Consider the following 13,278-nt stretch of genomic DNA (forward strand, 5'->3'; position numbering starts at 1 on the left):
ACCACACTGTGATGCCGTACGCCAGGATGCTCTCTACAGTGGTTCTATAGAAGGTTCTCAGAAGATTGGTGCCCAAGTTGTTCTTCCTAAGTACCCTGAGGAAATGGAGTCGTGTCTGAGCCTTCTTCACCACTGCCGTGGTGTTTGTAGACCATGAGAGCTTGTCCGTGACGTGGACCCCCAGGAATTTAAAGGACTGGACCCTGTCTACACATACTCCATTTATGAGGAGTGGGGCCAGATCTGTGCCGTGTTTGCGAAAGTCCAGGATGATTTCTTTAGTTTTCGTGGTGTTCAGTGTGAGATTGTTCACCGAGCACCACGAAGACAAATTGTTGACCTCATCTCTGTAAGCCGACTCATCCCCTCCTGAGATGAGTCCGACCACAGTGGTGTCGTCAGCGAATTTGATGATGGTGTTAGACTGGTGGGTGGGTGTACAGTCGTAGGTGTACAGGGAGTACAGAAGAGGACTCAGTACACAGCCTTGAGGGGAGCCAGTGCTTAGTGTAATGGAGGAAGAGAGGTGGGGACCAAGTCTAACAGTCTGTGGTCGGTTGGTCAAGAAGTCCTTTATCCAGCAGCAGATTGAAGAGGATAGTCCAAGGTGGGAGAGTTTGTCAGTCAGAATGTCCGGTTTTATGGTATTGAAGGCTGAGCTATAGTCAATGAAGAGCATCCTCACGTAGTTCCCAGGGTGTTCCAGGTGGCTCAGTGCTGTATGAAGAGCAATGGCAATAGCATCATCAGTGGACCTGTTTGCTCTATAAGCAAACTGGTGAGGGTCAATTGAGGGAGAGATTGTATTCCTGATATGGCGGGCTACCAACTTTTCAAAGCACTTCATGATCACAGGCGTGAGGGCAACCGGCCTATAATCATTCATGCTGCCAATGGTTGGCTTTTTGGGGACAGGGATGATGGTGGCAGATTTCAGACAAGATGGAATGATGGATAGTTGCAGGGAACAATTGAAAATATTTGTGAAGACTCCAGCCAGCTGGTCAGCACAGGCTTTGAGCACCTTCCCAGGTACTCCGTCTGGGCCAGCAGCCTTCCTGGTGTTCACGGACCGCATTACCAGTCTCACTTCCTGTTCCCGGAACGTCAGTGTATTGCTGCCGGGTGGTGGTGGGGGTGTTGAGACTGGGTCTGATTTGTCAGTCTGAAAGCGGGCAAAGAAACGGTTCAATTTCTCCGCTAGTGAGGCATCTGCATTAACAGACATATTATTGTTATTGTAGTTGGTAATATGTCGTATTCCTTGCCACATCTTCTTTGGGTTATTTTCTGTGAAGTGCTCCTCAATATTTTTGGTATATGCTGCCTTGGCCTTTTTAATGCCTCTTTTCAGCTCAGCTCTGGCAGAGCTATATTTTATCTTGTCCGCTGATCTAAAGGCGGAGTTACGGCATTTGATGAGTGCCTGTGTCTCATTGGTCATCCAGGGTTTTTGGTTAGGAAAAACCCGTATTCGTTTATCCGTAGTGACGTTGTCAATGCAGTTTTTTATGTAAGAAAGTACAGAGTCTGTGTAGTCCTGGAGGTTGTCGTGTACAAAAAGTTCCCATTTGGTGCGGGAGAAACAGTCCTGCAGCTGAGAGAGTGCGTTGTCGGGCCAAGTTTTTATTATCTTTATTTGTGGCGTTGTTTGCCTCCGGAGTGGAGTGTAAGCGGGGGTGAGAGATAGGCAGAGGTGATCTGATCCAGCTAGGTGAGGGAGGGAAGTGGCTTTATAAGCATGTTTGATGTTAGAATAGACATGGTCAAGAGTTTTGTCTCCTCTAGTATTACAATTTACGTATTGAATAAACTTAGGTAAAACAGTCTTTAAACACGCCTTGTTGAAATCACCAGCGACAATAAAAACGCCATCGGGGTGGTCAAGCTGTTGTTTGTTTACCGCCGTTAGCAGGAGGTTAAGTGCCGTGGTAACGTTAGCATTCGGAGGTATGTAGATAGCCGTTGCTATGACGACATGTAGCTCTCTTGGTAGATAATAGGGCCTACATCGTATTGCTAATAACTCTAAATCCGGGGAACAGTGAGTGTCAATAATTTTACTGTCACAACACCATTCATTATGTATATACATGCACAGTCCTCCTCCCTTGCTTTTGCCTGTTAATACTTTTGAACGGTCGTTTCGAAAAAGCGTTCGGCTAGCTAGCGATGCCGCAGCGTCGGGGATATGCGGGTGTAGCCACGTTTCTGTGATGATAATAATATTACAGTTTCTAACAAAGCTGTTGGTAGCAATACGAAGTTCCAACTCATCCATTTTGTGGGTGATGGATCGGGCGTTGGTCAAAAGGATACTGGGAAGCGGTGCTCGGTGTGGTTGTTGTTTCAGCTTAGCAGCAAGGCCCGCCCGGCATCCACGCTTCTGTTTTCTGTCCCTTCGCCGCCTTCGACGTGCTTTTGGTGGGCTGGCTAGCCACGGAGATCCCGGAGAGTGTGTTAAGAAATCGGATGTATCGCATATCCTTCGGATAGTGAGTAAATCCTGGCGACTGTAAGATAACGAACGACACCGAGCTGGAGAGCTTAGAGCCGCTGCGTCAGTGCGCGCCGCCATCAAAAAAAAAAAAAAAAGCGGACCATGTTGGGAGCACATACTTGTGTGAGAAGCTCTTCTCCACCTTGAACTTCAATAAGTCCAAGTACAGGTCCAGACTTACTGATGAGCATATTCAAGCTCTACTGAGGGTCTCCACTGCTTCCTCCCTCAAGCCAAATGTGACTCAGCTATGTGAGAAGAAGCGCTGCCAGGTCTCTAGCGGCAAGAAGTAGGCAAGAGAAGCCGTGTTCAGAATATTTCATGTTCAATGTTCCATTCAAGTTCAGAAAGTTAAAGGTTAAAGAGCTGTTAATACAGACATTTGAAACAGAATAAAAATTATTAGTTTTCTCTACTTAGCCAGCCAGTGTATATCTACTGTATGCTCATTATTATTATTATTATTTTTTTGTTACTGATTTTTTTATTTTTTTATTCATCTTTAAGTTAATTTATTTAATTCATTATTTTTTGTTAAAAAATAAAGATATTTGATAACGTTGGAATGTTTTATCAGCGCTTTTCTTGTGGCAATCCTGATGCGGCCCAGTCTCACCCAGACTCGGCCTCTAGCGGCCCCCAGGTAAATTGAGTTTGAGACCCCTGACTTAAAGCATTACTCAAAAGTTGATATTTTATAATTTGGAGATGTTATTTTTGAAACATAGACATTATTTCATCACTTGTTTCACACCATGAAAGGCCCCACCAGAATTTGTTGCAGATATTCCCCTTTATCTAAGGTTGTTATTGCCAATCGTTATCACTGTAACATTTAGGTGTATTAACCCCATAATTGCAATGCAGTAAGTTTTGGCTAAAGTTCTTAATTTGTATGCCCCTAAAGCAATAGACAGCAACGTCATTTGGTTGTATCAATTGACCAATGCTAATCCTAATGGTCATCAACATAACCTATACCAAAGCATATTTCCCCCTTCAGGACAAACAGGGAATGTGTTTTGTGCACTTAAAACGCTCCATGTTTCTTCTAGGGAAACTATGCCTAACCTAAATCAATTATCTTATCTACCCCAGCCAGGTTCAATTTACCTAATAATTTGGACAATGCCATGAATTTTTTTATGCCATCTCTTAAGATAAGAGCTATTTCCTATAGCTCTCTATAACCAAAATAAAAATCTACAATAATTAAATTAGAGAAATAAACCTTTTACTAGGTATTCCCTAATTAAAATTGTCTGTTTAATAAGGGACCCACAAATTGTCACCAATATGCCATAATATTGAAAATTTTCCAATCCCTTTTTTTCAACCAGCCAATCTCCTATATCAAAGTATTTTGAACAATCCAACCATTCAAAAACAGTATTAATATTCTTTTATCCTCCAAAAGCTAATTTTCTTTAATTAAGAGCCCTTTGAAATCCATAAATTGCTCAAAATGGCTATTTTGCTCTATTCCCAGATCCAAAGCTTTTACCAAATCAATCTTTGCCAAACAGATTTTCTATCACCTCGAAAAACATTCCTGATTAAATCCAAAAAATAAATGCGAAGACAATCGCGGAACCCTGCCATGTTTTGCTCTTATTCTGAAATGTTTAACGGAAACGCGCCCTTAGCCGCTAACTGTGACCTTCACATTCACTGCGACAGCAGCATTATTATCTTTTGTTGACATTCCTAAGTGCTCTCTTTTTCTTTTTGAGCACAATGCTTTGCCTCCTGTGCACAATTATAACGCTTTTTAGAGAAGACTAAATTAATTACTCTCCCGATATCCAACTATATCACAATATTTTGCCAAGACCCCATAATCACAATATGCTGCAAGCATAACTATATCATAGCAAAACCCATTTCTGCCCTCAAGTTTGCTTCAGCACCCCCAAGGCCAATTATTGTAATGTCTTCACGGAAGGGGTCCCCCAAAAATTGTAGTCGCTTGTGCGGTCCGCGCGCATACTATACTTAATGTCTAACACCGTCAAATCAGCCGCACCAAAACAGAGCGCTTCCCCCGCAGTCGACGCATTGTTTGGCAAGTTTAGAGTATGACAAAAACGCAGTTTTGGCAACCCCGCTAAACATTTAATTGGCCGTTTTGCATTTCTGTTAACCAAAATATTCCCGCTAGCAGACGGGAACGAAACCAGGATAAGCCGCAATAAGCCATTTCATTCCAGTACATTGACCGTACATTTAGTTACTATTAACAAAGTATGCCTAGCACTTGGAAATAACCATTCTAATTGCCGTTTTACAAGCTTCAGCATCACACAAAAATTCCAATTGAATTCCATTCACAAAAAGTGTGATCTCTGGTTTAACCAAATCAAATGCCAGTGTTTCCATTAAATTTAGCTCAACATCCTCATGTTCAAAATCCTCATTCAAATCATTTTGAGCAGGCATGCCTTGTTTTTAGAGACCTTTTTGTCCAGGCAATCACGCGATATATGCCCCAATTTTCCACAAACCCAGCACATAGCATTTTTGAAAACCTGATTTCTGTTTAACCTCATTTGTTTTTTCCAACCTCTTGGCTAACATTCCTATTCTCTCCCCGTCAGCCAAGGAGGCCGCACTATCTTTTATTTTTTTACACAACGGACCCGTTTTATCACTCTTCTTTCTGTGGAACACGCCGCCTCGCTTGTATCTCCCTTCACATATTATATATAGATTACTTCTATGCTTAGTGCGTATTTTATCCTGCAGGTTTTAATATTTCATGCAGATTTAAGCTGGCCAGCAAACCCATATTTGTTTATCCATACATTTAGGTGTCTACCCCTTGTAGCGCTTTGATTTTCAACAAATTTCCAATCTTTACACGGCAGACGCTGTTTCGGATCGTCATCCCTAGCCGCTCTGATATTCGAGCTGCCCATTTTGAAGGGAGTTCGCGTGCACTCAGTTATCAGTTAGTTAGCTTTCTTTTCCGCCTTTTATTATCGGAACTACACACGCAACACACGTAACACAAATGTATACCCTAGCCTGATATACCGTCAGTTATATTTGTACTTTTCACAGTACAGGACACCCCGAACTGCCCTAACACACGTAACACACGTAACACAAATGTATACCCTTTGCCTGATATACCGTCAGAGTTAGATTTGTACTTTTCACAGTACAGGACACCCGAACTGCCCTAACACACACGTAACACATGTAACACAAATGTATACCCTAGCCTGATATACCGAGTTATATTTGTACTTTTCCGGACCACAGTACAGGACACCCCGAACTGCCCTAAGTTTTATAGACTCATACTCTGTCTCTTTACCTGGTAGAGACTAGTATGCCCAGGGTCTTATTGTCTCATTTCTCAAAAATGGACCTACACATGCAATGCCCCTTCGCGCATTTGGCAACCGTCAACAAATGCAGACATTCATGTGGACCTACCAGAGATGTCGTCAGATAGCTCTTTCAGTAGTATTAGTCGTCAACCATCGAGAATCCAGGGGCGCTCCCTCGAGTAATCCAGCCCGTAAAGGGTTTTTAGACACGCCGTGGCCACGGTCGTTTTCCCAGATATCGAACGGAAGCGTCCTGGATTCTGCTCCGGTATCTTGACCACAGGCTCGAAGGACCAAAATGTTGGATAATCCTTAGGTATTTCCAAATTCACAATAAAAGAGGCATCTGAAGTCATATCTTTCTTTAATTCTTGCAAGAAGAGAATACATCCATCCGCCACTCCGGTCAGGATAATTCTAACAACTCGAAGTCTCTCTCGCTAACTTATTCATAAGATTTTAACGCCATGCCCCACAGAAGTCTAAACATCTTTAGAGTCTCATAACAATTTATCACAGTCATCAAAACAATTGTAGGTCTGTCCAAAACAGTCCACAGTTCCCAAGGGCACCCAAGGGCGCTTGTGGTGAACTCCTCTCGCGAAGCATAAACAGTCCACTGTTCCCAAGACCGTTTGTTGTGGACTCCTCTTCCGAAGCCGAAAAACAGTCCACCGTTATTGTTGTGAACCCATCCTGCCCAAGGCCATTCCCAGTCCTCTTGATGCGAACCACAGTCCTCACTTTTGCAAGAGATGCATTAAAATGTCCTTTGTATTAATGTCAATTACTCTTCGTTGCAAGTACATATAATATAATAATATTGATACACATCTATAATAATGATAAACCTAACATACAGGAAAAACGTAAATTACTATAGATTACTATAACTTCCTGTTGATTTTTTTTTAGAGTTCGGGTCACTTCTTTTTTGGATCTCGGGCAATTATGGGCTCATTTGTTGAATTTGGGTCATGTTCTTATTGTGGGGCGTCCAAATCACTTCCTTTACATTTTGTATAACTTCCTTTCAATTTGGGTCTTTCATCTTTGGTCACTTCCGGTTGATTCTGGGGCACTTCCAGCTTACTTCCTCTTGAATGTGCGTTAATTTCTTATTTTGTGGCATTCCCAAGTCATATTGGACAATCTGGTGACGTCACTTCCTGTTTTCTAGGTTTTTTTGGTGAGATTTGGATTTTGGTAAACCTGGACTCACTTCCTATTGATTGTTGGGCATTTTGGGTCTCTTGATTTCATTTGTTTTTTGACCTTACAAATTTGTACTAAATTATAAGTGACGTGTGAATCTCATATGCTCAGGAATTTCTTTGAGGGAGGATTAGTGTTAGTTAGGGAAATGTCCTGCTTAACTTCCTGGTGATTTTTGATCACTGTCTAGGAAGTGACCGTGGAAGGTCCTCAAAACTGTATTTCTGTCTGACTTTCTCTTCATTTTGGGACAGTTGGGTAACATCCTGTTCATTGAGCCCAAAATGCCCTCAATTCACCAGGACCTTATTTACATTGTACGCAAAGTGGCCCAGTGTTGATTGTAGGGCATTTCTGTGTCACTTCAAACTTTTGCGGAATTAATTAGATTAGATTAGAACTTTATTTCATCCCGTATTCGGGAAATTTCATGGTTACAGTAGCAAGACAGACACAAGACATTGTAGACCTAGGTAAAATAACTGGAGCCACACACAGGAAGTCCACAAGGTGGGGACCTTCTGCAGACTGAGACTGAGGTTACCGCACAGTCCCTCAGTAGTCTGGAGTTTTTAAAGATCATCTTCCTTGCCTAGATCCTCCTAAAATGCCCTATCACCTAATCAGCAACAGCGGAGAGGCCAGTGGGGGGCTTCAAAGCACACAAGCAGCCCAGCAAGCACCGCCAGCTCCTCCATCTGACCGGGGAGAGATCTCACTCTCCCATAACAATGATGGTCTGGAGCGTTGCCTCTTCTCCCGGCACTATCGTCCACTGCTCACAGCTGATCCTGCGTGCATGACAGCAGAGGCACGGCTGAACGGCTCCAAAGACGTCTAGGACTAGCACAAAGGGTCGAGTCGCAAAGGCCGCAGAAAAACAAAGCACAAAGCAAAGGAAAGTGTATGAGAAAGCATTAAGACGTTAAAATGCAATTAAAAAAGATAGAAGATAGGAAAAACACAAAACAAGCAAGATCGGACGGAGCTACCGCTACCGGCTGCCACTTGAGCTGCGCCATCTTGGTTGCAGTAGCCAAAACGGATACAGACACAAGAAAAAGACATTGTAGAGTTGGATAAAACTGGAACCACACACAGAAAGTCTTCCACAAGATGGGGAACTTCTGCAGACTGACACCGATGTTGAAAATATGCAGAGTCACTTCCAAGCTTATCCGCACAGTCCCTCAGTAGTCTGGAGGTGAAGAATGAAGAGTAACAGAGTACAACCCCTCAACTCCATTTCCGGCCTGGAAAGCGTCGATAGCTCTTCCATCTTATCGGGGAGGGATCTCACTTTCCCCATAATAATAGATAGAATGGTTGGTCTGAAGCGTCGAATTTCCAGCGGCATTGAGGTGTTGCTCCTTCTGCTGCGTATTGTTCACAGCTAATCCCATGTGTATGACAGCGTAGGCATGGCTGAATTGTTCCAAAAAAGAAGTAGCAGAAATAAGCCAGGCTAACAGAACAAAGAAAGTTGTAAAAACATTAAAGTAAAAAGTATAAAGTAAAGTACAAAGTAAAGTAAAAAGGAATGTATTAAGAAATATTAAAATGTAATTTAAAAAAAGATAGAAAGGCTGTAAAACACGAAAAACAAATAAGAGTGGACAGAGCTACTGCCACCGGCTGCCATCTTAGAAAAAAAATGGAGTGGGTCTTTAATGGGTGTTTTTGTAATTTGCAATTACCACTATTTTATTTGTAGTTTTGAAATGATAAATATCAATCCGTAAGAAAAAGTGCCATGAGTATCTTATCTGCCCAGGAGTTTCTTGGAGGGCGGAGGTCTGGGCAGCGGCGCCTTGCTGGGTGTGGAAGAACTCCTGCGCTACTTCCCCGACCGCCAGGTCGGCATCTACGTGGTCACCTGGAACATGCAGGGCGAGAAGGTAGGTGGTGTACGCGGCGCATGCTCTGGATGAATCCCACGGATGACCCCTTTGCTATGCTCGGCACACAGGGCCTCCCATCCAACTTGGATGACCTCCTTCTTCCGACTGATTTGGAATTTTTGCAAGACTTTTACATCATTGGAGTGCAGGAGGGATGCCCCGACAGGTACTCCGAGGCTGGTTTTAAGAGTTCTAACCACACAAAATGAATGTAATTTAGCCACTTTCTACGATTAGGGCCAGGGAAAGGAAGAAAAAACAATTGTGGTCTCAGTTGTGCACGTTAATACTGACATTTACACAAATCCCCTTTGATGCTGATTTTTTATTGCTTGATTTATTATGATGTATCCCACCTCGATATTTTGGATCCTAAGACAAAGCATGCACTCTTGTGACTGCCAAGCTGACCCAGTAAGCCAAAGGGAAATACTGGTTGGCAGGTGAAACTTCAGGATTTAATGGTTAAAATGTAGCATATTGCGTGACGAGCACGAACCTTCTTTCTGGCTGCTTGGCGACGCGCATTATGGTCCGTTTCGAATGTGTTTGTATGAAAATACAGTTATGAACCTCTTGTCACTTTGCACAAAACTTGTGGTTGCTCGATACGCACTTATTACGTATGCACATACATAATTGGGGTTAAATTCACAATTTGCAGGTGAAACGCCATTGAAGTCTTCTTGTGTATTGAAAGAAAGTGCTTTGGGGGACACGCTTTTTGGTGAGTTCAGATACTCATTCATTCATTTTATCTACCGCTTATCCTTATCGCGGGGGGTCCCAGGCAACTGTGGAAACCAAGTGGGAGACACTCTGAATTGGTGCCCAGCCAATCGCAGGGCAAAAGGTGACAAACATTCACACACGCAAACACAGACACAAATGGACCACATTCCTCATTCTCGTTCTCGTCGTTGTCCGCTGCCTCGTCGGGGGGGGGGGGGGGGGGCGTGGTGGTTTTGAGTGGCTCTCGAGCAGTGTGTTGACATCCTCTAGTCATGCCAGCTTCATAGTTGTATCTACGGCGTAAATCCCTCATAATGCTGGTTCATTTTTTATTCCTTGTGGTTACCATTCGCTTGATGTCCTTAAAAGGACATTGTGGCCATTTTCTGAATGTTCGCTTCTTTTTTCTTGGTATAACGTACGGTAGATTAATTCATGCCGCAATAGCGTGCAACTCCTCAGTCACCGTCATCATGTCTCGTTTTTTTTTTTGGGGGGGGGGGGGGGGGGGGGGGCTCGATGGATGCCTTAGATGTCCCAGGAAGCTTAAGAGGCATTTTCAATGGTGAGTCAAAAACCAAACAAAGTTGGAATAGGCTCGGCATATTCCTTCTCCACAGGTTATGTGCACGATGGGAAATCCACTTGCAAAAAAACAGTAGAAGGTATGATTTCGTCTTTCTCAGCCTTTTGTATTATTTGGTGCATCGTTCTTCTTCTACGGTGAAATTCCGCTTCTTTAGCGCTGGGTGCCACCCAATTCAGAACCAAAGAGCACCAAAAGCAGAGCCCTGACTTTTATATAAAAAAAATATATAAAAATTGAATTTGATGGTCCAATATGGTCTATGTGTGTATGTGTGTGTGTGTGTTTGTATAACTTTTTTTCACTGCCAAAAGTATTTGAGCAAGCCTGGTGTTTTTGTTCTTCACACAATTATGATTTTGAACTAAATTTTTCTCCAAAGGTTACACAAGTAAATGCAATGAAATAAATGTAAGTTATTACCAAGAATATCAGGAAGCAGCCCTGCTCCTTGAACTGTTTTTAAGCGTTTCACATGCTGCTGCCCTTCCAGACGAGAATGGGAAATGCGCCTTCAAGAGTGCCTGGGCCCTCACTATGTGATGCTGTACGCAGCGTCCCACGGTGTCCTGTACCTGAGCGCCTTCATCCGTAGGGACCTGATCTGGTTCTGCTCAGAGGTGGAGCACGCTTCCGTCACCACCAGAATCATCTCGCAGATCAAGACCAAAGGTGCCGTAGCCTTGGCCTTCACCTTCTTCGGAACCAGCTTCCTCTTCATCACCTCACACTTCACTTGTAAGATGCGCGACGGGTGACAACCGTCCTGAAATTGGACTGCTGATGTTGCACCCAAATGCCTTTCAGCCGGAGACTCTAAAGTGTATGAGCGGATCTTGGACTACAACAAGACCATAGAGGCGTTGGCGCTTCCCAAAGGATTGCCGGATACCAACCCATACCGTTCCACATCCTGTAAGATGTCATTGTGGCGAGCCACTTAATATATTTGGGTTTTGGTTCCTTCCACTTTTTTGCTACACAGTATACACACACTTTGACCATTTTGACTGTGAATTTTGTAACATAAAACATGATGCAAGTTGTCCTTACATCTGTCATCTCACGGTTACGGTTTTGGCAACAACATGGATTTTTCGTACAAAAAAAAGAAATAAAAAAAACATTACAATTTTCACATTTCAAATTATGAATAGAAAAATCTATATCTAATCCTATTTTTTAAATTCGATTCAAGTTTGGATTAAAATTTATATTCTGAAAAAGCAGTGTTAACAAAATTTCACATAACTTCCACATTTATTTTTCAACAACCCCTTTCATTTCCAATGGAAAAATGAACAGAACGTCTCTTCAAAAAGCCCCGAAAGCGACAGGAAGTGAACCATAAAAATCCTAAAATCAACAGAAAATGATCTAAAATGTACTGGAAATTGCCTTGGAATTCCCCAAAATGTGCAGATTGGACAACTGCCATCAATTAGAAAAAAAAAAAAAGTTATCAAGACGAAAGAAGTGACCATCCAGAAAATGGTAGAATTTTATTTTTTATATGGAAAATAAAGGAAAAAAAAAACACATTGTATTTTGTCCAATATATCTCATCCAATTCGCAACACAAAAGTTATCAGTCAAATAAATAATTTCTCCCAAAAATTACTGTTTCACATACATATATATATATATATATATATATAATATATGTATGTATATAATATATATATATATATATATATATATATATATATATATATATGTATATATAATATATATATATATATATATATGTATATATTATATATATATATATATATATTATTTTTTTTAATATTTTTTATTTATTTATTTTTTATATATATATTTATATAAATTTAGGTGAAACAGTAATTTTTTTGAGAAATATATACATTTGACTGATAACATTTGTGTTGCGAATTGGATGAGATATATATACAGTGGGGCAAATAAATATTTAGTCAACCACCAATTGTGCAAGCTCTCCTACTTGAAAATATTAGTATTTGGTCACCTACAAACAAGCAAGATTTCTGGCTGTCAAAGAGGTTTAACTTCTTCTAATGAGGTCTAACGTCTCAAATCAAAAAAAAAATCCACAAACTCAGTCTCTCACACTCCAAACTCCACTATGGCCAAGACCAAAGAGCTGTCGAAGGACGCCAGAGACAAAATTGTAGACCTGCACCAGGCTGGGAAGGCTGAATCTGCAATAGGTAAAGAAATCAACTGTGTGAGCAATTATTAGAAAATGGAAGACATACAAGACCACTGATAATCTCCCTCAATCTGGGGCTCCATGCAAGATCTCACCCCTTGGCGTCAAAATGATAACAAAAATGGTGTGAAAAAATCCCAGAACCACACAGGGGGACCTAGTGAATGACCTACCGACAGCTGGGACCATAGTCACAAAGGCTACTATCAGTAACACAATGCGCGCCAGGGACTCAAATCCTGCACTGCCAGATGTACCCCCCTAATGAAGCCAGTACACATCCAGGCACGTCTTCGGTTCACTAGAGAGCATTTGGGTGATCCAGAATAGGATTTGGACAATGTGTTCTGGTAAAATGAAACCAAAAAAATGGTAGAAACAGGTTCTGGTGTTTGGATGAGAAAGAATACTGAATAGCATCCGATGAACACCATACCCACTGTGAAGCATGGGGGTGGAAACATCATGCTTTGAGGCTGTTTTTCTGCAGAGGGACTACCTGATCTGTGTAAAAGAAAAAAAAATGAATGGGGCCATGTATCGAGAGATTTTGAGTGAAAATCTCCTATCAGCAAGGACATTGAAGATGAGACGTGGCTGGGGTCTTTCAGCATGACAATGATCCCAAACACACAGTCAGGGAAACAAAGAAGTGGCTTCGTAAGAAGCATTACAAGGTCCTGGAGTGGCCTCATCAGTCTCCAGATTTCAACCCCATAGAAAATCTGTGGAGGGAGTTGAAAGTCTGTGTTGCCTAACGACAGCCCCAAAACATCACTGCTCTAGAGGAGATCTGCATGAATGAATGGGCC

At 42.0% G+C, this 13,278-nt stretch overlaps 1 protein-coding gene across 2 annotated transcripts in view; it reads left to right on the plus strand.

The window, feature by feature from the left end:
- inpp5e (inositol polyphosphate-5-phosphatase E) overlaps positions 1-13,278 on the plus strand; it is a 74,293-nt gene that overhangs the window by 31,059 nt on the left and 29,956 nt on the right. For both annotated transcript variants that reach the window (XM_077625258.1, XM_077625259.1), the window contains 4 exons: positions 8,828-8,951; positions 9,023-9,120; positions 10,766-11,010; positions 11,080-11,187. In XM_077625258.1, coding sequence (XP_077481384.1) covers positions 8,828-8,951; positions 9,023-9,120; positions 10,766-11,010; positions 11,080-11,187 — 575 coding nt within the window. The remainder of the gene's footprint in view (positions 1-8,827; positions 8,952-9,022; positions 9,121-10,765; positions 11,011-11,079; positions 11,188-13,278) is intronic.

Source organism: Stigmatopora argus, chromosome 18 (genome assembly GCF_051989625.1).
Source record: "Stigmatopora argus isolate UIUO_Sarg chromosome 18, RoL_Sarg_1.0, whole genome shotgun sequence".
Taxonomy (NCBI): Eukaryota; Metazoa; Chordata; class Actinopteri; order Syngnathiformes; family Syngnathidae; genus Stigmatopora; species Stigmatopora argus.